Source organism: Rhinopithecus bieti, unplaced genomic scaffold (genome assembly GCF_001698545.2).
Source record: "Rhinopithecus bieti isolate Rb0 unplaced genomic scaffold, ASM169854v2 scaffold_9693, whole genome shotgun sequence".
Lineage (NCBI taxonomy): Eukaryota > Metazoa > Chordata > Mammalia > Primates > Cercopithecidae > Rhinopithecus > Rhinopithecus bieti.
The window spans coordinates 734,927-759,368 of record NW_016806178.1 but is presented as its reverse complement, the minus strand read 5'-3'; the positions used below and the strand labels follow the sequence as shown (position 1 = coordinate 759,368).

The window sequence follows — 24,442 nt, the reverse complement described above, 5'->3', positions numbered from 1 at the left end:
AGCAAGAATCCGTCTCAAAAAAAAAAAAAAAAAAAAAAAAAAAAAAAACCTCAATGTGTGGCTGGGTGTGGTGGCTCACGCCCATAATCCCAACACTTTGGGAGGCTGAGGCAGGAGGACTGTTTGAGCCCAGGAGTTCAAGGCTAGCCTAGGCAACATAGGGAGACCTTGTCTCTACAAAAAATTTAAAAATCAGCCGATCATGGTGGCTGATCACTTGTAGTCCCAGCTACTTGAGAGGCTGAGGCAGGAGGACTGCTTCAGCCTGGGAGGTCAAGGCTGTAGTGAGCTGTGTGTGCACCACTGGACTCCAGCCTGGGCGACAGAACGAGACCCTCTATCAAAATAACAAAAACCTTAACATGCCCTTAACAGAGCTCGTGATGCTCCCTCCTAAGCATGAGTCTCCCGTCCTCGCTCAGCGGATGCCCCCGCTGCCCTCCCTGCATCCGTTCTGCTCAGTCAGGCCTTGCTGTGGCCCCTCCTGCTCCTCCACCCTCACACTGAATCCATAGCCAAGTTCGGTCAATTTTAGCTCTGGAGCTAAATCTCTCTGGAGACCGTCTCTCATCTGGACCAGTCCTCACTGTACTCCCTGAAACTCCTCTACCAGTAGCTACGGTGGTTTCAAAAACACATATCTGGGCCGTGTGCAGTGGCTCACGCGTGTAATCCCAGCACTTTGGGAGGCTGAGGTGGTGGATGACTTGAGGTCAGGAGTTTGAGACCAGCCTGGGCAACACGGTGAAACCCCGTTTCCACTAAAAATACAAAAATTAGCCAGGTGTGGTGGCACATGCCTGTTGTAATCCCAGTAACTTGGGAGGCTTAGGTAGGACAATCGCTTGAACCTAGGAGATGGAGGTTGCAGTGAGCTGAGATGGCACCACTGCACTCCAGCCTGGGTGACAGAGTGAGACTTCATTTCAAAAAAAAAAAAAAAAAAAGATTATCTGACATGTCACCTTCCTGATGAAACTTGTCGTTGGCTTCCCATTATTCTGTTTGATAAAAGCCAAGTCTTTGCCACAGCCACAGTCTCACCTCTCAGGCCTGGCTGTTTGTACATCCTCACCCACCTTCTTGGAGATCTGACAAAGCTGCCCTCCCTCCAGTCTCAGCATCTCTTCCTGGAATGCTGCTAACTCCTGCCGTACAACCTGTTCATTCCGCTTCAGATCTCAGCTTAAATGCTGCTTCTTTCCAGAAGCCCTCCCTGATCTACAAAGATTCCCATGTTTTGTGTTCCTCATGTAGCACTTAAGTTTGTCACCGCCTATATGTGACTATTTGATTATCTTCCCAACTGTGGACTCCACAGGGTGTGTTTTGCTTACTGATGAACCCCAGTCCTAGCAAACAGTAGGTATTCAAATATTTGTTGTTGAATGAATGGTGTAGTTTTAGAAAAATTAGTCTGGCAGTGTGCAGAGAAGATGGAGTGGAGGTGGCAAGGAGGCTGTTGCACTGGGCCAGGAGAGATCATGGTGGATGGAACTACAGCGGGGCTGAGGAGCAGACACAAGGTAGACTTCAAAGTCAGATCTCCCTGGATTTCAGGTCCTGTTGGCTGGTAGAGGAAGGGTCAGGGCCACAACAGGACAAGGGGAACACCCCACCTGCCTGCCTCAGGGAATACGTGAAGCCTCCTCACACCTTCAGAGGTTCTGTACTGACCACTGCCCCTGGACAACCTGCGTGAGGGGAGAAAATCTCATAGCTGGTCCACATTCCCTGTATGTGCCCTGACAAGGTGGGGTGGGGAGGGTGTCCCCCTGACTGGAAGGTGCCAAGATTTCCTCTCTGCCCTGCATCCTCAGCCCCTGCCAAGTCTGGTATGACATCAGGCCTGGCACATGGCAGGGGTGGGGACAGGGCAAAGCTGTGACATCATGGGTAAAACTGGAGAACCACCAGGAGCTTTCTTGTCCCCCTCCAGGTCAGCATCTTCTCAGGCATGAGACACTTCTCTTCCTACCAGAGGAAGCCCACCGGGCCCACCATTGCTTTTTCTCTCTCGCACAGGGGGCTTGACTAGAATCCCGTTCCCATTTGTGCAGGCCTGGGCTCCCTCCCATCCCTGGCTCTAGCCCTCCTTGTGCTGCAGGCTTGAACAACACACCAGGGGAGGCAGCTGGAACCCCCAGACAGCATCCTGTGGATGGGGCTCCAGAGCCGGGCTCGGTGGTAGCTGGACAGTGGGGCGGGTGGTGAGCACTTCCCCGAGGGCAAACACAGGACACTCACTCGTGCAGCTGACACAAAGCGGCGGCTACATCCCCCGGCCATGCTCCCCACCCAGCCCCACTCACAGAGACAGGGGGATGGACAAGATGGCATGGGAGGGACGACCGGGCAGGACAGGCAGGCTCGGTGGAGGAAGCGCCGAGGCGGGCGGCGGTGTCCTCATGGCGTGGTTTATTACGATTCCATCTCACAAGGCGGGTGGGCGGGTGGCAGCGGCACACGAAATCCAAGCCCCTGACAGACGTCTGCCTCGGGCGCATGCAAACAGTGCAACATGGTCAAGCGCAAACACGGGGCGACCGAGGAGACACGGGACATGGGACACGGAATGGGGAATGAGGCTGGGGCGAGGGGTCCCTAGAGAGGGGCCCGGTCCCCCCCACCCTCACGGGCAGGACAGGAAAAATAAGATTCGTACTTCTTGTAAAATGCCCATTTGCTGGGTACTTTCTTTCTCCTTATCTTGAAAAATAATAAAAAATAAACACACGGAAAAAAAATCTCAAAAAAGGAAAGAAATAAAACTCTTAAGAAGGCGAGCGGCGGGAGGCCAAGGAAGCCCGACGTGGTGGGGCGCTGCCTCCCGCTCCGTGGCCTCCTTCCTCCCTGGCCCCTCAGTGGGCTCCCCAGGCCCCACACGTGGGTCCAAGAGAGACGGGGCCGGAGGGATGCAGGCTGGGACGCAGGAAAAAGGCCCACCAGCCCGCTGGGGCTCAGTTCAGGCTCGGGCCCAGTGAGCAGGGGCACCAGGTCCATGATCTTCCAGGTTCAGTCCCCACAGGCCCACGACCTGGGCGGAGGCCAGCCGTCACAGGTGCAGCTCATGGGTTTTGATGTGCTCAAGCTGCTCTCGGAGCTGTAGGAAGGATGGCCGCATGGCGGCGTCCAGATGCCAGCAGTTCTTCATGACCTCATAGACTGCGGGCGGGCAGCCATCAGGGGCATCCATCTTGTAGCCCTTCTCCACCCGAGGGACGACGTCCTTCAGGGGCTGTGGCCAGGAGGATGGCAGGAGTCAGTCCAGGGCCTGGCCCCAGAGAAGACATCTACCCAGCAGCCTCTCAGGGATGCCCATCAGCTCTGCCCCAGACCCAGGCCCGCAGAGTGGCCTGTGAGCTCCCCAGGGCAGGCCCGAGGCTTCCAGGCCTTGACTGGGGAGGCAGGGCCCAAGGAGACTCATGCCCCTGCCAACCCCTCCGTTGCTCCAAGAGCCACCCTGATCCCAGTACCTATACTCACAATTCTTGGATAAGGCACTCGCCCGAAGGAGTAGATTTCCCAGAGAAGGATTCCGAAACTCCACACGTCAGACTTAGTGGAGAATTTCTGCCATGTGGATGTAAACAGTAGCGTCAGATCCCGGGACTCTAGGGGTGGGGAGTGACCCAGGACTCCTGCCCACCTCTGTAGGCCCCAGGGGAGGCCTGCCCCACCTTCTCTCTCAGGGCCTCAGGGGCTGTCCACTTGACTGGCAGCTTGCCCGTGTCCTGGGTGCTGGATGCCTCCTTGGTGAGACCAAAGTCGCTGACCTTGGCCACGTTGTCCTCAGACACTAGCACGTTGCGGGCAGCCAGGTCTCGATGCACGAAGTTGTTGCCCTCCAGGTATTCCATGGCCTCGCAGACATCTCTGGGGGTAGGCCAGGTACACGTCCCCTCAGACTGGGACCCCCATAGCGGGGCAGGGTACCCCTCAAACCCTACCCATCCAAGAGGCTGCTTCACTCACAGTGAGAACTTGAGGAGACAGTCTCCGCCCAGCACTGACCGACCCCGAGACCGCAGGTAGTCCACGAGGCTCCCCTGGGGGAAGGAAGGACAGACCAGGCCCAGAGGTCAGATGTGCCCTGCAGCCCTCTCACACAGCAGGCTGGGGCCCAGTGGGTGTTGACACTCCAAGGAGGTGTGAGACAGGGAAGGAGTGGGGAGGGGCCAGGACATCCGTGCTGGACACTGCTCTGTGTTATTCATGCCTTATCCCTTGACTCTCACAAATCTCTGGGATAAGCTGTTATTATCTCCATTTTCCAGATGTGATGCTGAGGCTTGGAGGTGACATGATTTGTCCAAGGTTGCAGTCAATAAATGCTAAACCAGGACAAAAGCCCAGGCCTGGTGACCTCAAAGCTCACTTGGGGTCGGGGGACCGAGGGAGCAGGGGCCCCAGAGCACAGTGGGGGTTTCGGGCCAGTTGGAAAGTCCGAGTGCTGGGTCTCAGCAGGTTCCCACCTTGGCCATGTACTCAGTGACGATGTAGAGCCCGCCCTTCTCCTCCACGATCACGCCCAGGAGCTGCACCAGGTTGCTATGCCGCAGTTGCCTGGGGCAGGACGAGAGTGGTCAGAAAGGGGAAGCCGGAGCCTCACTCCTAGCCTAGGCCAACCTCCCCCCTACCCCGCCCCCACTCACGTCATGACTGAGGCTTCAGCCAGGAAGGCCTGGGCGGTGGCGTCGTTCTTAATGCACTTGACAGCGACTTTGTTCCCTCGGTAATCGCCCAGCATCACGTCTGGGGGCAGAGAGGTCGGCTTGTTCCCAAGTTCTGAGTCCCTTGGCGCCCCCCCTCAGGCAGCCCGGCCCAGCTCACCTCCGAACTCCCCCTTCCCAATGGTCTGCAGTAGCTTCAGCTCCTTCATGTTCAGGGCCCAGCCACCTGCGGGGAGGGGCCAGTGAGGGCCTGGAGGCTGCTAGGGACATGGCTGGGATGACAGAGGCTGACTGGACTATCAAGCACATGGGGTTCTCTGGAGGTTCCTGGAGGGGGGCAGTGCCAGGAAGCCTGCGTGGGAGGAGGTGGGTGGGCAAGAGGTCTGGGGTGGGGTGCACTCACTGCGGTAGAACTCATCCTGGGCTGCCACCGTGCCCTCCATGACCTTTGGTTTAATGAGGCGCGTACAGAGTCCATCTGCGTCTGAGGTGTAGTGCTGCAGGGTGTGGGGGGCAGGGTGCTCAGAGACAGCCCAAGGTGCCCCATATGCACCGTCCAGGCCTGACCACCAGGGGGCGGCAGAGGCCGGCCCCGCCCAGCCTGGAGTCACTGAGTGGGGAGGGCTCCCCATTGCTGGTAGGGCAGGGGTTAGGGAAGTCCCGGATCATGACGTATGGCCCATTTCCCATGCCACCCTACATGTGGCTGCTGGACACTCAGCTGTTGCTACCACTCTGGACCCCACCGGTATCCAATGCAGAGGGCAACCTATGGCTCGGTCCTGACACCAGCCTCTAGCCAGGAGTGCCCAGGACCCCACCCTCACCTGCCACAGGCCAAGCCAGGCCAGCAGGGGAGGGAGATGAGAGTAAATACAGAGGGACACGGGAGGCTGCCTGTGGCTACCGGATGCCAGGTGTGGCCTGGCCAGGACTGGCAGAGCGGGCCTGGGAAGCTGCAGGGACCCATGGGCATGTCCATGCAGGTGCGAGAGCCTCAGGTGCCCTGGTGATCAAGGCGCATGGCTCATGCTTCTGCACACACTTCTGGGCATGCAGGTCTGTGAGTGGCTGGAGGAAAGTTAGCTCTGGGATCAGACAGATTCAGAATCTAGTCCTGGCACCAAATTATAGCTGTGTGACCTCAGGTGGGTCCCCTAACTGCTCTGAACCATCGACTCCTGGTCTATAAAATGAGGATAAGGCTCCCCTCCTCGGGCTGGCACTGTGGGGTCAGAGGTGAGTCCTGGCACACAGCAGCTGCTCCACCAAGGTGTGAGGAAACGAGGGCTCACAGAAGCTGCCCCACATGCCTGGTCACCCGGCAGAAGCAGTGGGGCAGGAGCTAGAAGCCAGGGCTATGTGCAAAGGCCCCAGATGGGTTTAGGGTGTGTGAGGGTGGGAGCGAGGACCCACAGATACCCCCCAGCTCACCTCCACCAGCTGCATGAGGTTCTCAAAGTACACCTCCTCGTCGATGCTGAGCTTGCTGGCATGGTACATGATGCGGTAGTGCTCCACCTTGCCGTCGCAGCTCACGCACAGCGTGTAGTCCCCGGGGTAGTTGGTGCTCTCCCGCACCAGGAACAGGCCTGTCTCCGGTGGGTACAGAAGCCGCTCAGCCTGCTCCCGTGTGATCTTGCCGTGAAACCAACTGGGGAGCAGCAGGGCCGGAGGTCACGGTGGCCCAAAGGTACTGACCCTGGCTCCCCTTTCTGAAGGGTTTCCCTCTGCTTGGCACCCGTGGCTCACACTCGCTCAGTCAGGCATTTGAGGCCCTCCTCTTCTGCTCCCTGTCCCTTCTTCGACACCCTCCTGCCTCTGCCTCCAGCCCTGCTCTGTGAGGTCCCGGACCCGTGCCCTATACCTCCCTCCTGAAGCCCTCCCCAACACCCCAGCCCCTCACTCTGGCCTCCCTGCTTGTTCCTGATGCTTCTCCAGGAGGACCAGGGCCCCTTCCCTCCCCAACCCCTCCTTGTAGTACTCACGGCATGAGGCTGAGTTTGGTACCCGCCTTCACGCCCTCCCGCTTCTGGACGTAGTTGGCTGGGATGATGCCCTCACGGCCCACCTTGTTTTTGGCTTTGTACCAGTTGGGGTCCTGGGGAGAGGGCAGCCCAGACATGCTCTCAGGCCCACCTCCCCCTGCAGAGGGAAGGCCCAGCAGTGGGAGGATGGGGTGGGCGCCACCTGATTACCTTGGTGACGGCCACAATGGTGAGCACGTCTCCTTTGCAGAAAGGCAGGTCTTGCTCGGCGGTGCCGTGGAAGTTGTACTTGGCAATACATTCTGTACCGGATGGCCAGGCGGCCTGTAGGACAGGTGACAGGTGGGCAGGTGCAGCCTGGGACCCCTCCAGCCACCTGCCCGGACACCCTCGTGGTCACAGCCTCTAAGCTGGCCTCTGTGAGCCTGGGTGAGGTGCTCTGCCCAGAGAACGAGCCCTGGGTCCCTTCCTGTTGAGACTCCCCCACTTCCCCCGGCCTATGTCTGACTGAGTGCTGGGAAAAAGGGGAGTGGGTTGATCTAAGCTGCATCCTCTCTCCTCCACTAAGCACCCCGCCAGGGCTGGTGGGAATGCTTGCATGTCCCAGACCCTCACCCTTGTGGTACCTGTATTGCTGACATCTTCTCAGGAGCTCTGGTGTCCCCGAGTCACAGTAAAGCCGACCTGTCACTTGGTACCATTAGACCTGTGGGGAAGAGCATGCAGAATGAGGAGGAGTGTGAAGAAATGCCCCCCAACTGCTGAGATCTGGCTCCTCACTGGGCGTAAACAGGTGCCAAGAGCATCCTGCGCTGGAATTTGACACACGGGCCATTCTCTCCAGTCCTGGCAGGCTGACGGTACTGGGTAGAGGAGCGTGAAGGCTGAGGACCCCCAGGGACAGAGGGAGCCACCAACCCTAAGGCCACAGGGGCCCTTTCAAGACTGACAGAAAGGAGCCAAGGGGGCTTAGAGGGCTAGCAGGACTACAGCCAACTGCCCATCGGCCCCATCAGCCCCAGGCCTAGTTCCAGCTACTGTTCTGTGGGGAAAAGGGCCCTGGGGCAGCTCTGAGAAGGGGCTGTGTGATCTGGGAAAGTCCCTTATGCTGTGGGCCCTCAGGTCCTTCACCTGCAAAAGCCTGCCTGGGCATCTCTAAATGTATACCAACCCCACTTCTAGGTATACACCAAGAGGACACAGGGCATGTGTCTACTTAGACAGACATAGGAGGGCTACAAGCGGCATGCTTAGTAATAAACCTCAAACTGGGAGCTGCCCAGATGCCGATCCAGAGGAAAATGGATAAACAGTGGCATATTCACAAAAGGGACTATGAACGGCAGCAAACTCCAATCATCAAATAAACTCCAACACAAACTCCAACCATCAAATAACCCTGATGAATTTCTTTTCCTTGTTTTTTTTTTTTTTTTTTTTTTTCTGAGATGGAGTCTGGCTGTGTCGCCCAGGCTGGAGTACAGTAGCACAATTCCGGCTCACTGCAACCTCCGCCTCCTGAGTTCAAGTTATTCTCCTGCTTCAACCTCCTGAGTAGCTGGGATTACAGGCACATACCACCACACCCGGCTAATTTTTGTATTTTTAGTAGAGATGGGGTTTCGCCATGTTGGCCAGGCTGGTCTCAAATTCCTGACCTCAGGTGATCCACCCGCCTCAGCCTCCCAAAATGCTGGGATTACAGGTATAAGTCACTGTGCCTGGCCAATCCTGATAAATTCCGAAACATAATGATGGCCAGGCACAGTGGCTCACAGCTCTAATCTCAGCACTTTGGGAAGCTGAGGCAGACAGATGGCTTAAACCCAGGAGTTCAAGACCAGTCTGGGCAACATGGTGAAACCCAGTCTCTACTAAAGATACAAAAATTAGCTGAGGGCGGTGCTGCGTGCTTTTAGTGCCAGCTACTCAGGAGGCTGAGGTGGGAGGATCACTTGAGCCTGGGGAGGTCAAAGCTACAGTGAGCCAAGGTCACACCACTGCACTTCAGCCTGGGTGACAGAGCGAGATCCTGCCTCTAAATAAATAAATACTGTAATCCTAGCACTTTGGGAGGCCAAGATGGGTGGATCACAAGGTCAGGAGATCGAGACCATCCTGGCTAACGTGGTGAAACCCCGTCTCTACTAAAAGTGCACAAAAACTAGCCGGCGCGAGATGGCGCGGCACCCTGTAGTCCAGCTACTCGGGAGGAACTGAGCGCAGGTAGAGATGGCGTAAACCCAGGCGAGGCATGGAGGCTTGGCAGTGAGCTGAGATCCGGCCACATGCACTCCCCAGCCTGGTGCGACAGAGCGAGACCTCTGTCCTCAAAAAAAAAAAAAAAAAAAATATAAATAAATAAATAAATAAAATGTTAACCAAGAAGCCAGACACAGAAAAGTACATATTATATAATTCCATATGAATAAAGTTCAAAATCTGGCCAAACTAATCCATGCTGTCAGGATAGCTGCTCTTGGTACAGGGAGACTGGAAGGAATGCAAGGGGACCTGTGGGATTGGTTATCTGTCTGAGCCGAATCATGAAGTGGGTCCACTCTGTGACAGTTCACTGAGCTGTACCCTTGTGATCGGCACACTTTTTGGTGTACAGTTGACCGTTGAACAACTTGGGTCTGAACTGCGCAGGTCCAGTTACACATGGATTTTTTTCCTTTTTTCTTTGAGAAACGGTCTCACTCTATTGCCCAGGCAGGAGTGCAGTGACGTGACCATAGCTCACTGCAGCCTCAAACCCCTGGGCTCAGCCAATCCTCCTGCCTCAGCCTTCTGAGTAGCTGTTACTATCAGCATGTGCCACCACACGTGGCTGGATGTTTTTCAATAAGTTACACCGGGTGTGCCTGCGTTTTCTGCCTCCCTTTCCACCTCCTTCGCCTCCACCTCTGCCAACTCTGTGATGGCAAGACCAACTCTTCCTCTACCTCCTCAGCCTACTCAATGTGAAGGATGAAGACCTTCATAATGATCCCCTTCCACTTAAAGAACAGTAGATATATTTCCTCTTCCTTATGATTTTCTTTTCTGTTTTTTTTTGAGACAGAGTGAGACTCTGTCGCCCAGGCTGGAGTGCAGTGGTGGGGTGACTCACGGCTCACTGCAACTACCTCTGCCTCCCAGGTTCAAGTGATTCTCATGCCTCGACCACCTGAGTAGCTGGGATCATAGGCGTGCCCACCACAGCAGACTAATTTTTGTATTTTTAGTAGATACAGGGTTTCACCATATTGGCCACGCGGGTCTCGAACTCCTGGCCTCAAGTGATCCGCCTGCCCTGGCCTCCCAATGTGCTGAGATTACAGGTATGAGGCACTGCACCTGGCCATATGATTTTCTCATTTTATTTTCACTAGCTTACTTTATTGTAAGAATACAGTATATAATATATGTAACAAAATGAGTGTCAACTTTATCTACAAGGCTTTCTGACAACAAAAGGCTATTAGTAGTAAAGTTTTTGAGGAGTCAAAAGCTAATATACACTTTTTTGACTGCAGGGAGGAGGCTGATGCCCTCAACTCCTGTGTTGTTCAAGGGTCAACCGTATATTTACTTCAATAAAGTTGACTCCCCAAAAAAGCTACCCTAGTCAACCCCATTCCCTAAGAGCAGCAACCCACCTATCTGCACACACATACTTTGTAGTCCCAGCCCAGGGCCCCCTGGGACCTGTCTCAGGAAGCACAGGGGCTGGAACTACTATTTCCTTCCTACAGGTGAAGAAACTGAGGCTGAGAAAGAGCCAGTGGCATCTTTGTGGTCACAATGTGTTAGAAGAGAAACTCCTCCACGAGCCTCTTTGCTGGGCTCTTTGATACAATGGATAAGGTCTGGGGGCTAGCCTGACAGTCACAAATATTGCTACCTACCCCAATGGAAGAAGACATTTTATTTTATTATTATTACTGAGATGGAGTCTTGCTCTGTTGCCCAGACTGGAGTGCAGTGGCATAGGAGAAGACATTTTAGTGCAAAGTGCTGGGGGTGCAAAGTAGGCAGGGACTGCAGAGCTTAGGCAGGCTCCCTAGAGGAGGGAGCTCTGGGGCTGAGCCCTGAAGATTGCAGGGCTTAGACACGCAGAGGGCGGGCCAGGGAAGGCACCCGAGTTGGTGTAGCAGTCTGAGCAACAGTGTCAGGCAGGGGACCGGCACAGTGTGAGAAACTGGCCCAGGTGGAAGCCGATGGTGAGGGAAGAGGGGAGGCAGACCCTGCCCATCTGGGGCTCTAGGACCCCACATGCTTCCAGAGTCCACCCTGACCACCGCTGCTCAGGGGACACTGTAGGGGATGGTTTCAAGTGGGCCTGGCATAAACTCTGCCAGGGAGCAGGGGGGCTTCCACTGCCAATGTGAGGAACCAGGGTTTGATTCTGAGGGTGATGGGGCAGGGGAGCATGTGATTGTGGAGAGCAGAAGGAGCTGGGGAGGAGACAGCCAGGGAGAACCAACACTTCCAGGCCACACACCTGGCTCTATAGTCAGGCCTGGGCTTAATACTTGGCTCTGTTGGCTGTGCGACTTAGGGTGAGTGACTCAACCCTTCTAAGTCTCACATCCCTTACTTACACTGAAGGAGAGGACAGGGATCCCCTGCAAGCTGGCTGAGGAGGGGCTGGAAAGAAACCCTGAACTTGGAAGTATCTGGTGCACACCTGCCCCATCCCCTGGACGAAAGAGCTTCTGTTCCTCCCAGAACACAGGCCCTTCCTATTCCCAGAGGCCAGGCCATCAACTCCTGCTATTTAGGCAGGGACACTGAGGCCCAAGGAGGATGAGCCTGAAACCTGCCTCCATCCACATGACTCAGTCACCACTGAGTACAGGAACCACCCCTTGCCCCTGCCTCCCGTGAACTGTAAGCTGTGGAGGTAGGGATGGCGGGGACCCCTTGCCCCGGCCTCCCATGGACTGTAAGCTGTGGGGGTGGGGGTGGCGGGGAGGGAAGGAGGATTATGAGCTCTTCTAACCCTCTTACCTCCATTTTACAGAAGCAGAAACTGAGGCTCAACTGGTTGAACAATTTGCCTGAAGTCACATAGCTAGTTAGGGGTGACAGAGCTTGAATTAGGGTGCCACTAGGGCTGGCTGGGCCCCCAACCTTTAGGTCCTTCTGAATAGGGGCCCTGCTAGCATTCCACATCCCCATGCCTCCCTCTTCCTCCCCAAACTCCCTGCCACCACAGCGGGGTGCGGAGGCTGCTGCGCTGTTAGTCACCCTTCCAGCTGTCAGTTTGCAAACACTCCCTTCCTGGCCTACAGCTGCTGCCACCGCCGCCTCCTCACTGCCTTGATGATAATAATAAAAATAATAACAGGCCCTGTTTTCTGAGCACTTATTCTGTGCCAGGCCCTGTCCTTGGCACGTTATGGCTCATCATATCCTCTAACAACTCTGAGACAGACAAGCTATTATTATCCCCATTTTGCAGATGAGAACCCCAAATTCTCATCTGGGGTTCTTGCCCCACAGGGGCAAGACGGGCGTCCCTAGGGCCACACCTTGAGTGAGCATCCTGTCCCACTCAGGTGTCAAACTCCTGAGCTGCTGAGCCAGCCCTACCCACAGCCCCGTGCCTCCCTGCCTGACAGGCCCCAGGAGTTGCCATGGGGACCACACTAGCCTAGGGGAAAGAGAGAGGGGAAGGAGGAGGGAGGAGGGAGAAGCAGCCAAGAGGGGCACAGGGGCAGCACTAAGGGAAGGGTGAGCCTAGGAGTGGTCAGGGTGGGCCGCCTCAAGGAGCTGGGTTCTGAAGGCCTCAGAGGGTCTCGAAACAGGGAAGAGGGCTAAACTCATCACCTTTACTCTGCTGGCTGTGACTCTAGGACCCAGCTTTCCCATCTGTGCAATGGACTGGTGATAACCCTTGGCTCTGGGGGCTGCTGTAAGGACTGGAGTTGGGCTCTTAGCACCAGAACGGTGCATGCCTTGCCACAGACATCCTGCAAGTGGGAGCTGCTAACCCTCTTGGACGGTTCCTCCCTGGTGGGATCATGAGCCCCCCGAAGGAATGAATAAATGAACAAACAAAAGGGGGAATCCAGTCTGGCTACATCACACTGAGGTCCCATAACCAATGAGACTATAGTTAACTCCAAAGTTAACCCCAAAGGGATAGCAGCTATCACCCACCCCCACAGAGCTAGGGGACAAGGGGCTTGGGATGTGGCAGGACCGGTGCTTCACTCTGACTTCCTACCCCAAGCCTGGCTCCCAGTAGCCCTTGTGCTGGGGTCCTGGAACAGGCTGGCATTGTACCCAAGTGCTGATGTCAGAGACCGCAGCCAAGATGGCTCAGTGGCCTCCCAGCCAGTGCCTCGGCTGGGGTCCCCTTCTTAAAACATCTCCAGAAGGTGAGACCACCCTCCCACTCCAGGCCAGAGGCTGAGAGCCAGAGTGGCTGGGAGGAGCTACTGCAAACTTAGGATTCCACAACTCAGCAGGGGTCAGGCACAGAGAGGCGGTCTTTCCTGGGGTTAAACTTAAGAGTCGGGCTACTCTATGTAGCAGTGCAGGAACATCATCCTGGGTGTCAGAGGCTCTGAGTCCTGCACCTGGCTTTGCCATCAACTTGCTGTGTGACCTTGGGAAAGTCACTTGACCTTTCTGGGACTTGCTGGCTTCTGGTACCTTAGCCAGACCTGTTTCCCATCTGCCGTTTCCAGGACACCTGTGCCCTGTCTCCCTCCCCGCCTTGCCATTCCCTTCCCACTCTCTCCTTCTTTACCGAGGGACTTCCACTCAACCTTGGCGGTGCAGCTGAGGAAATGCTTCTGGAGCACCCATGCCTTAAAAAAACACAGCAGGACAGTCCCTCCAGTGCTGTCTGTAGTAGCAGGAGATGATGGAGAGACAGCCCTTATGTCCCTCAGTGGGGGGCTGGGTGGATAAATTACAAGATGTCCCTAAAAGGGGACAGCATAGCTCAAGCTGTGATGGGGCCAGGGAGATCTCTAGGTGCCGATAGTGAACACTCCCCATGATAGAGTATGGAAAACGGCAAAACACCAGCTCAAGTCATTGAAGAAAAAGTTGCCAGGGGAGCAGAACAGACACAGCTTCCAAGTCCCATCCCACAGGCTAATTGGAAAGACGAAGGAGCATCTGCTCTACACGGAGACGTGCAGACACCCTTGGAACCAAGGGATCCAGCGAAGCATCACCAGCAAGGCGACACATGGACACTAAGTGCCTCCTGGAGGAGGACTCTGCATCGCCCAGCGGGGTGTGCCGGCCAGAGCTGTTCCACTTGACTCCAACCAGGGAGAAGCAATCAGACAAATCCACAACAACTGGCCCGGACTCTTCATGTCAATGTCATAAAAGAGCAAAACAAAAAAAGGGCTGGAGAATGTTCTAGATTAAATAGGACACTAAAGAAACATGACAACAAGATTCAATGAATGATCTGGAATTGAATTCTATATCAAGGGGTGGTCGGGGAACAGCTATAAAATCACTTGGGGACAGGGGAAATGGACATAACAAATAATATGGAATTAACGTCAATTTTCTTAAGTGTGATCATGACATGATTATGTAAGAGATACACGCTAAAGTTCTTACCGTGAAAGATACAAATGCCTACAACTAACACTCAAATCAGCAAAAAATACACACAAACGCATATGTAGATAAAAGAAGAGCTAGAGTAAATGTGGCAAAATGTTAAGAACTCGCAAATCTGCACGAAGGATATATGAATATTCATTATACTATTACTTCAACTTTTTGGTAGGTTTGAAATACTCAACATAACAGGCTGTGAAAAAAAGCCAGGTGCAGGTTCTCTATGGAATACTACAAGTTGTGTTTTTAAAGAGGTATTAATACAATACCTCCCTAAACTCAAATATGCCTTGATTATCTTTGGAAAGACAGAGGAAACTGGTAACAGAGGTTGCTTCTAGGATGGGAAGGGCGAGTGAGATCAAGTTCAAGGGAAACTTACTTTTTACTGTTCATTTGCTATTTTGTCCTTCTGGGCTTTTAAAAAAAGTATTATTATTTTTTTAAAGCCACATGCATCTATTACCTTCCCCCTTAAAATGAAATAAGAAACTTTTTGTAAACCACCTCTCCCTGGAGCCTTCCTTGGGTCCCCAGCTGTGTTGGGTGCCGAGGCCTCCGAGGCCTCTCACACATCCCTGTGCTCCAGTGAGAACCTCACTGGTTGTGGCCTGTGGTTTAGGGTGGACTGGGAGCTCTGCAGGGGGAAAGTGAGGATCTGATTCACGTCTGCATGGGCTGGGCCCAAAGTGGCTGCTCAGGAAATGAGTGCTGAATGAATGAATGAACCAACGAACAAAAGGGGATGTCAGGCTTGTGGTACATGGCTGTACCACACAGAGGTCTCATAACCAATGGGACTACAGTTAACCCCAAAGGGACAGCAGCTGTCACCCCATTCCCACAGGGCTAGGGGACAAGGGGCTTGGAATGTGGCAGGACCAGTGCTTCACTCTGACTTCCTGCCCCAAACCCGACTCCCAGCAGCCCTTGTGCTGGGGTCCTGGGAACAGGCTGGCATTGTGCCCAAGCGCTGAGGTCAGTGGCTGCAGCCTCAGGCAGGCCTTTCTTGGGAGCCCAGGCTGACGAGGAGTGGGGAGAAAGAACTGGGAGCCCAGAAACTCCCAGGCTGCCCTTTTCCTACCCTGGAAGCAGCTGTAGACCCCCAAGGCCAGGCATGTGCTGAGGGCCAGGGGAGGTCAAGGGGCTCCCTTGCCCTTCCCCCGTTGCCAAAACTCTGCTGCCTAATGGGGCGTGGGAGCCTTCAGTAACTGTTTACACCCAGCTAAAAATACCCACTGAAAAGGGAAGTGCACAAAAGACCTGGGGGAACTCAGGGCCATGGCCCCCGGAGACTCTGGTGCTGCCACAGGACCCAGCTGGATGCTCTGGGGGATGGGGACAGCCACTGCAGGCAACAGGCAACAGGCAACAGCAAGGTCCACCTTGCCTTCTCATTCTTAGAGCCAGTGTTCTGGAAGCTTTCCTGTGTGCCCAGAGCCATGCTTGGTGGGCCAGGATATCTGGGTGGAGAAGGAAAGGACTCAAGAGATCCTGCCTTGGCCGGGCGCGATGGCTCACGCCTGTAATCCCAGCACTTTGGGAGGCCGAGACGGGCGGATCACAAGGTCAGGAGATTGAGACCATGGTGAAATCCCGTCTCTACTAAAATACAAAAAATTAGCCGGGCGCGGTGGCGGGCGCCTGTAGTCCCAGCTACTCAGGAGGCTGAGGCAGGAGAATGGCGTGAACCCGAGAGGCGGAGCTTGTAGTGAGCCGAGATTGCGCCACTGCACTCCAGCCTGGGCGACAGACCGAGACTCCGTCTCAAAAAAAAAAAAAAAAAAAAAAAAAAAGAGAGATCCTGCCTTTGGGGACCCAAGGTCACCATTCACCTGCCTCTTCTCTGTGCACAGGCCAGGGCTGGATGCTGGGAACCCCTATAAAATACAGACCTGGCTCCTGTCCTCCTGGTTACTGGATGGTCAACCATGGCCTGGTGTGCTCAGTGCCTCCACAGACTGTGAGACAGGGGCTACCCAGGAAGGCTTCCAGGAAGAAGGGTGAGGGGAGCAGGAGCTAGAAGGCTTTTAGGGGAAAGTGACTGAGAGAGGGGTGCCTTGGAGTAGACCAGGATTAAGACTGCAAACTGTGGTACAGAGCGAGTTAATGAAGACTGAAGAAGGTTCAGGATGGGGGCCCAGGGAGCCTCTGAGCAGGGCCTACAGGTCATAGTACAGATACACGCAGAATTAAGTTTCAGATCTGGGCCCGCCCCTCCAAAGGGCAGTGCACCTAAGGAGGGCGGGGCACCCACCAGCAGTTGGGCAAGTTTGGCAGCAATAAAATCAGCCCCACCTCTGGTTCTGCAGAGAACACCAGGCTGAGGCACTGTGACATTCCCCACCGCACATCAGGCAAGGAAGGGTGCTGGAGGGCTTCTACTGACCCCTGCAGCCTGTGCTGGTGGTCCCTCAGCACCCCCACTGCATAGGTGTCTCAGGGTGGGCAGCAGCAGAATTGGGCGCCAGGACCTTGGAGATGCCTACACCTCCTGGGGGGTCACGAAGGAACAGAAGAATGTCTGCTCTGGCTCCAGTGCACGCTGCCCTACCCCCATCCCGGGGCTCCTGTCAGCACCCTGACCGAAGGAGAGGGGCAGATTTAATGGATAAATACCAAATTACAGCAACTCACTGGCTTTTTTTTTCCTGCCCCCAATGGTTCAGTAGGACCGGAAATCCCGTCTAGCGGTTTGGGAGAGGTGGGGGCTGGGGTTAGAGCAGGCTAATGGGGAGCCTCCTCCCCAGGCACCGCTGCGGCTTGAGGCTGCCATTCCTGGCCCAGAAAGGTTTCTAATTACCGCTCAGGATCCTAATTACCTACGTGCGCTGGGCAATGGGGACTCTGGGCCTCCCCAGGGCCCTAACCCAGGCCTCTGCTCCTCCACCCCCTTAGCACAGGATGTGGTCTTTGCATCTTCATTTGCCTGCATTTACATATAGCCTCTCAGCACTAACCTTCAACGAACGCTTCAAAGTCATGTTCTTGTCCCTCACCCCAAAGTCTCCGGGCCACATTCTAGGTGGGGAGACTGACGGCTGGAGGCCCATGAGCTGTCTAGAACTTTGGCCCCCAGATTTCTGGTCTCCCCACTTCAGAACCAGGACCCGCAGAACACACAGTTCAGAAGGTAAAGCTGTGGGGACCAACACAAAGGACAGACTTGCTGCTACTACTTAAGGGAGATGGGGGCGTTACCAGCACCCTGCTCTAGCAGGAAGGCTGCAGAATGAGAGCATGGGAGTTACAGCCTACTGATCCAGCCGGGTTTGGGGCACTGCATTAGTTACTTAATCCTTCAAACACCCCATGGGGCAAGGACTGGTGATCTCTGGCAGAGGAGGAACAAGCTGTGTGGGGACTTGAGCTCAGAGTTGTCTGAACCTTGGTTAGGGGACCTTTCTTCCCACCTTTCCCTGTGCAGGACAGATGACATCCTGAAAATGGACAGGTGGGGGGCACCGAGGGAAGGTCTGCCCAGAGCTTGGCTGTTCTGCTCTGGGAAGCAGAAGTTCTTCTGTGCCCACTTCTTGCTTGTCTGCACACCCCGGCCTCTCAGAGAGGCCAAGAGCCTGTCGAGGGACACACAGAAAATAGCCAGCAGCCCCAGAGAGGGCAGAAGCTCCAAAGAAGGACCTCTCTCCTTACCATGCTTCTTCTTCAAACGTTTCTTGACTTTCACAGGCCCTTCCCCTCCGGGAGGCCCTCCAGGCTGCCCCAGCCCACGCACAGCCCCAGCTTCAGAGCTCCTACCAGCCCTGCCAGGAAGTGAGAACCACAGGCCTCCCCTCACTGACTCCTGGTTTCCTCCACCCGCCAGCAGAGGCGCTCTCAGGGTTTGTTCTTCATCCTTCCCTCCTGTCTCCCTGCAGCATGGACAGCACAAGCTGCAGATAGACACGCGAGTCTGCATGAGGACCAGGTGTCAGGCTGGGCTGAGAAGCAGCAGCCAGGGTCCAAGTGGGGCAGATTATGCCCAGGTTTTCACCTACCTACAAGGCTTACAACCATGCCATGATCAGGACAGCCAGGGAGGCACCAAGCAGCCTCTTCTACTTGTTCCTTCGACTCTGGGCCCAGACCACAGAAGGAGGGGTGGAGGGAAGCTGCGGTTGGAGGGTGTGTGCACAGCTAGTGTGTGATGAGAAGCTGCCTTCATTTTAGCACCTTAAAACCAGGAAGAGAAACTGAGTAGGCAGAAAGGGCAGGCTGGGCTGCACAGGGCCCTCCAGTCCCTGGGGGCCTGCTGAGGGGAGCTCTCAAATAGTCACTGGACAAACCACTTCTCCTTTCTGGGCCTCAGTTTCCCCATGGGAAAAATGGGATTTTTTTTTTTTCTAATGGGTCCTGCCAGTCTGCCCTGATTGGTGCTGTCTACACTTAATGGGCCACGTCATGGTAGATAAAAGAGCACCCCCTCAACTGGTGAAGTACTGATCCCGAGGAGCAGGGGCTCAGCCACCCAAAGCCAGCCTCTCCCTGTTCACTTCTCCCCTCAGCCATGCAGGGAGCACCAGCTCTTCCTTCACCAGCTTTTTATTTTTAGGTCTGAATTTGACTTTAATCATTACTTAGCGGATTCTATTTCCAGCCCTTGGATGAAGGGACCCAGAGGGGAGGAGGAAGGGAGGCAGTGCTCCCTGCCGGGCGCTGGGGGTGGCCTGCTCCTCCACCCATCCTGTCCCCAACCAAGGGCGGGGGAAACTGAGAAACACCCAAAGGGTTCTCATCTGAGCCAGGCCAGGCCAGCATCTTGGGACGGACCCCACCCTGTGACCTCATCCCATCCCAAGCTGTGGGACAGGAGGGCAGCTGCTGTCATGCCCACTTCCCTTACACTAAGAGCAGGGAGGAGGGAGACACTCCACGGCCAGAGTATGGCAGCTGGAGTCTGAGGTCGTGTGCCCAAGGGACCTCTGCACTGAATGGGCCACCTGGGGGAGGACCCCTTCCCTAGGTTAGTCCTGGGCCACCCTAGGGTCATCCGGGGCTACAGTCTCTTAGGCCCAGGGTTGCCAAGTAGAGACCGATGTCCTGCTACTGCCCACAGGGTGGCTGTAGGAGGGCACTCCCAGTTACTCTGGTCTCCATAAAAGCAGAACAAGAGGAAGCAGGTGTGTCACAGTGAAACACACTCAGGTTAGACCTGGGGAACACCTGCTGAGAAGGGGGAGGCTAACACATGAGTTTCCTGGTGTGTCCAACTCCCTCCTGGGAAGCTCTGGGAGGCTCCAGAATCCCCCTACCCTCAATCTCCCAGCTTCCTTCCCTTCCTTGGCCACTGGGACAGGGTGGGAAGATGAGGCTGGCATGGCTGTTCTTGGGCTGGGGTTCGGGATGCCTGGGTTCCTTGTCTAAGTCTCAGGCTAAGCAGGCCTCTATTTCCTCTGGGAAAATGCTGAACTGGGCTGACCTAGCCAGAGCTGGGAGGCGGGAGGCAGCCAGGCTCTTAAGAGGCCTCGTTGGCTGGGCGCGGTGGCTCACACCTGTAATCCCAGTACTTTGGGAGGCCGAGGTGGGCAGATCGCCTGAGGTCGGGAGTTCAAGACCAGCCTGACCAACACGGAGAAACCCCATCTCTACTAAAAACACAAAATTAGCCAGGCGTGAGGGCACATGCCTGTAATCCCAACTTGGAAGCCTGAGGCAGGAGAATCACTTAAACCCGGGAGCCGGAGGTTGTGGTGAGCCAAGATCATGCCATTGCACTCCAGACTGGGCAACAAGAGCAAAACTCCATCTCACCAAAAAAAAAAAAAAAAAAAGAAGAAGATACCTTGTCTATTCAGCTCTGATGCTGGGAGACTGGAAAGGGAAACGGTGGAGTCAGGTCCTGGACCCTAACCAGCAGCCCATCTTCCCAGGGCCAGCCCCATGCCGTAGGCCAGGCAATCACATGGTAATGGGGAAAGGGGAGGGCAGGGAAGGGCACTGGCCATAGTATTCTAGAACCTCAGGGCCAGGGGGGTTCAGAGGGGCTCCCCAGGCAGAGACCACCTCTTTGCCAGGTGAGTGGTCAGCCAACATCGGCTCGTGGCTCAGGCACCTTCCCCACAGGTTGAGGCAGCCAGCAGTTGACACTCCTTCAACAATGCCAGTCCTACTCCTAGAGGGAGTGCAGGAAGGACTGTGCCAGGCACTTCAGAGTCCCTTGGTTAGTTAGTTGACACTGTTCTTCCACCTTCCTCTAAAGTAGGTGTCACCATCCTGTTATTTATATAAAGGCAGCTCAGCAGGTCAGTGACCTGTCTAATGTCCCTCCACCCTGGGTCTAAGTGGTATGTCTGAGCCTGGAACCCATATTCAGTTGGGTGCCAAGTTGCCCGTGCCCTCCAACACCCTGGCTGCTTTTGGGACTCACAGTAATGACAACCACAACAGCAACAGAGGGGAAAAATGCACACGCTCCAGTGTATGGGTGATGGCGCTGCAGCAGGCCAGCCTGGAATATTCTGTAGCTTTTTAGAAGCAACGTTACTTAGACCATGTAGCACCATGAGAAAATGCCCACAGACGCAGTATTACATGAAAAAAGGTGTCACAGCACACACACTCCAGTGACAACGGCGATGAAGGAAAAAGATGGGGAAAAGACCAGCAGGGAACTCCAAAATGCTAACACAGTCACTGCCTGCTGAAGAAATAGTGGGTGATTTTTGTTCGTTTTCTAAATTTCCTGTAGCGCTGTTTTGTTATTTTCTAAATCAAGAAAATGAGTACATTCACAGTTTCCCTAGAATGAGCTCAGATTCACTTCCCTGGGACCCGCCTGCTCCCTAGCTCTGGCCCAGGTGTCTGGGACAACTTCTGCCACGGGATGCCTTTCTCATTTGGGACAGTCCCTCAGACACAGGAGAATCTGTCCCTACTTTCTCTTTCCCAGACTCAATCAACATCCCTGGTTCTTTGAAGACGACTTGTCAAGGTTTTAAAATCCTTCAAAAGATGGAGCCCAGAACCGCACCCAGACAGATCTGCCCCCTTTGAGGGGCAGCCACATCACACTGTGGATCATGGGCTTCAACCCCTACCTATATTTGTTTGGAGGAAGCTGCATTCTGTCCCCAAACTTTCCAACCCTTGCCGTGGGCCACTCTGTGTGGCTCAGCCTTTTGGGGTCTGGCCCCCCTGCAGTGGTAAATGGGAATATTTTCTGGTCTTTCCTTGCCCCTGACCCAATGCAGAGAGAAGAGCAGCCGCTTCTGAGAGGGAGGAGGGCACCAAGCTCACTCCCTCTCAGAATGAATGAAAAGCACATCCCCGCACACGTGCTGGCCAGAAGCCAGACTCCTTTCTTCAAAGGCCCTGGGACCCTGGGTCGTACCCTCATAGCTCACAGCTGGTAAAATAAAAATAAAATAAAAATAAAAAAGGCTGGCTTGGGGTGGGAGGGAGCCAACCATGTCAGGCTCCAGCCCCAGTCCCTCAGGCTGGAAAGGAAGTTAGGGCTGGGTGTGGGGCCATGTGAGGGGAGTCTCACAGGCCCAGGACATCTGGGTCTCCTCCACTGTGCATGTCAGGACAGCCAAAAAAAAACTGAAAAAACAAAAAAACCTAAATTGTGAGCAGGGACCCAGCAGGACAAAACTGCCAGCAGCTCCAAGGGAGCCCAGACACCACTCAACACCCTCTAGGGCAATGCCTACTCTCCTGGGCCAGAGGATCCTGCCAGGCCCCAACTTCACCCCTGCTGCCCTTGCCCTGTTCCTGCTGTGGCCACAACCAAGAAAGGTACTGGAATGGCCAGGGTACTAGGAGCTTAAAATAGGCCCCCTGGGTGTCCCCACTCTGTAGCCTGCTGCCAGTGGAGACAGGGCTTCCACGGTTCCCATCTGACCCCATTTATATTCTGAACTTGGCTGCTCCTGTGCCAGCTGGGCCATAGGTGTGGGGAGCGCTGGGTCATGACTGACCACCAGGTTGTTTCAACTCAGAGCCGGGGCCAGGACCCGGCCTTCCTGCCACACAACACAGATGGCCCCACACCACACATTGCCCACATCTCCTGCTAGCTGACCCAGCCACAGCTGGGGCCAGAAGCCCTTTCACTCCCTCCAGCCCTCTGCAGGGAAGCACGTGCTCAACCAACAGTCCCTCCGGGGCCAGGCTGGGGGGCCTGTGTACCCACTGGGTGACGGTGCCTGCCTGGTTTCCTTCTACCCACAGTCATCCAGCCCTGCAGAGCTGGGGATGAGAGGATAGCCAGCCTAACTCCACTAGGGGCCTGGGGTAGCAACTTCTCCCCTTGAGCCTCGGTTCTCCGGCGTACAAAATGGGCGGGGAAGTGAACTGGTAGTTAAGCTCCAAAAATCTGCTGGGTGGACACACCCCTTCCTGACACCTGGTCTGGACCACAAAGAGCCTAGGAGAATGGGTGCCCCAGGGTGCCAGAAGGTGGGGGCATGGTACTAACGCTCAGTTACCTCCACCCGGGCGGAAGGCCTGCCCAGTTTCCCACCCAAAGGTCAGAGGTCCCTTGGCTTAGGCCTGGTCTTCTGAGAGGCCAAGGGTGACAGGCTCAGTCCCAGGACCTGGGCTTCTAACTGCTCACCCGAGGTGACTGGGCCCTGGGCTTGCTTGCAGCCCACAGGGTCATGGTGGGATAATGAGGGAGGGGTCAGAACCAAGCAAGTCAGGGCACCTGCAGGGAGGCCCTGGACAGGGAACGGCAGGGGAGTCCAGCACTCTCTCTAGGGACCTGGCCCATACGGATCCTCTTCCTCCAGACTCCAGCCACCTCCTACTCTGAGCTCCACAGACGGGGGACTCGGGATGAGAAGATGAGTCCGTGGAGCTGCAGGGCAGTACGTCCCTCGTGCACTCCCTTCCCATTTGGGTTCTGACAGTGGCTCCTGGGAGAATTCGAACCCTTGCAAGGGAGTAAAGGAGAGAGGGGATAGAGAGGAGAAGGGGGGAATGGGAGTGGATGCGACAGTGGCAGCAACAGAGACCAGACGCGCGACCTCCACCCTCTTCCCTCCAGGGGACACTCCGGGACGGCCAGGCACTCACCTCTCTTGGGGCACTGCGGTCCAGGCCACCCCGCCGCGGGCGGCATCAGCGGCCTGCGGGACGGTCCATGCGGTCAGGGGGAAGGGGAGGGGCACAGGGGTCCCCGGGGGGTGCGGTACAAAGAGGTACGAGTGCGAGGCGAGGGGAGGAGGGACCGCCAGGCAGAGGCAGGGGGACGGCCGCAGGGCCCGGGTAGCGGAGGGAAGAAAGGCGGGGGAAGGGGGCGGGAGGCGGGGGGAAGGAAACAATGTAGTCGCGCGGACCCGGCAGAAGTTCCGCATCCGAGAGCCGCCACTGAGGTTCGATTTTGGAACGGTCGCGCTGGCTGCCGGGTGCCCGCCCCGGACGCTCGATCGGGGCCGCCGCTCCTCCGCGCTTCCACGCCACCGCGGGCTCCGCGCGTCCAGAGCTGCTGGGGCGGGAGGGACCGGCGGGGCCCGGGTATGGCGGCGGCGGCGCAGGACCCCGCACGGCACGGACCCCCCGGGCAACGGCGCGGGATGGGGGCATGGAACGGGAAAGGCAGCAGCGGGCTCGGCGGCGGCGGCCAACCTTCGGCCTTGCCCGGGCTCCGCCTGGAGGAAGCTCGCAGGCCTGCGAGAGGGAAGGGCGGCCGATCCTCCGCCCGCGGCCAGCGCTGCCTGCCGCGAGGGGCCTGCCGCCGCCGGCGCGGGCGTGCGGCGGGGCGGCGCCCCCTGCCGGGCGCCGGGGCACTGCGGGGGGTGTGTCCGCGCCCACGCCCTGCCCCCACTTGCCTGCCTGGCTACGTTGAAGGCTCCAGGGTCTCCCCCACAGCGCACACCAGCCGGCCTGGGAGCAACCTCCCAGCCTTCTCTGGACGCAGCTCTGCCGCTGCCGAAGCGCTGAGGGCCGGGCCTGGGCCCCTCTCCTCAGGTCTGTTTGTGGAGAGTGGGCCTGACTCCCAGCAGAAAGCCTTAATTCATTCATTCACCAACATTTCCTGGCGCTGACATCGTGGCGGAGCCTGCTCTGGAGTCTATTGGCAAGATCATTTCACTACCGTCAAGGCGTTCTCGGTCGGGTCGGGGTAGGCTGACAGGCCAACAGACAATCGCAAGGAAATAATTGATCAAAGTGGAGAGGTGGCGGACACGGTTCCCAGGAGGCAGAAAGAAAGCGAGGGCTAACGGGGAGACCTCACAGAGCCGGGACCAG

General features: G+C 56.0%; 2 protein-coding genes across 4 annotated transcripts in view; both read right to left on the bottom strand.

The window, feature by feature from the left end:
* LMAN1L (lectin, mannose binding 1 like) overlaps positions 1-2,435 on the bottom strand; it is a 23,099-nt gene extending 20,664 nt beyond the window's left edge. The window contains exon 1 of the mRNA XM_017874947.1: positions 2,313-2,435. Coding sequence (XP_017730436.1) covers positions 2,313-2,410 — 98 coding nt within the window. The 5' untranslated portion in view covers positions 2,411-2,435. The remainder of the gene's footprint in view (positions 1-2,312) is intronic.
* CSK (C-terminal Src kinase) lies at positions 2,371-23,881 on the bottom strand. Of its 3 annotated transcripts, none has more exons than XM_017874949.1 (13): positions 23,267-23,881; positions 7,288-7,367; positions 6,872-6,985; positions 6,662-6,774; positions 6,108-6,327; positions 5,077-5,170; positions 4,834-4,899; positions 4,656-4,755; positions 4,476-4,566; positions 3,976-4,049; positions 3,681-3,876; positions 3,487-3,573; positions 2,371-3,238 (listed from the first exon to the last, which is right to left on the bottom strand). In XM_017874949.1, exons 2-13 carry the CDS (start codon positions 7,300-7,302, stop codon positions 3,056-3,058), a joined length of 1,353 nt encoding a protein of 450 aa, XP_017730438.1. In that variant the 5' UTR covers positions 7,303-7,367; positions 23,267-23,881; the 3' UTR covers positions 2,371-3,055. The 3 variants fall into 3 exon arrangements, with proteins under 3 accessions (XP_017730438.1, XP_017730439.1, XP_017730440.1); XM_017874950.1 differs by lacking the exon at positions 23,267-23,881 and adding an exon at positions 18,247-18,341; XM_017874951.1 differs by lacking the exon at positions 23,267-23,881 and adding an exon at positions 17,903-17,977.
* Between the last annotated feature and the right edge of the window lie 561 nt (positions 23,882-24,442).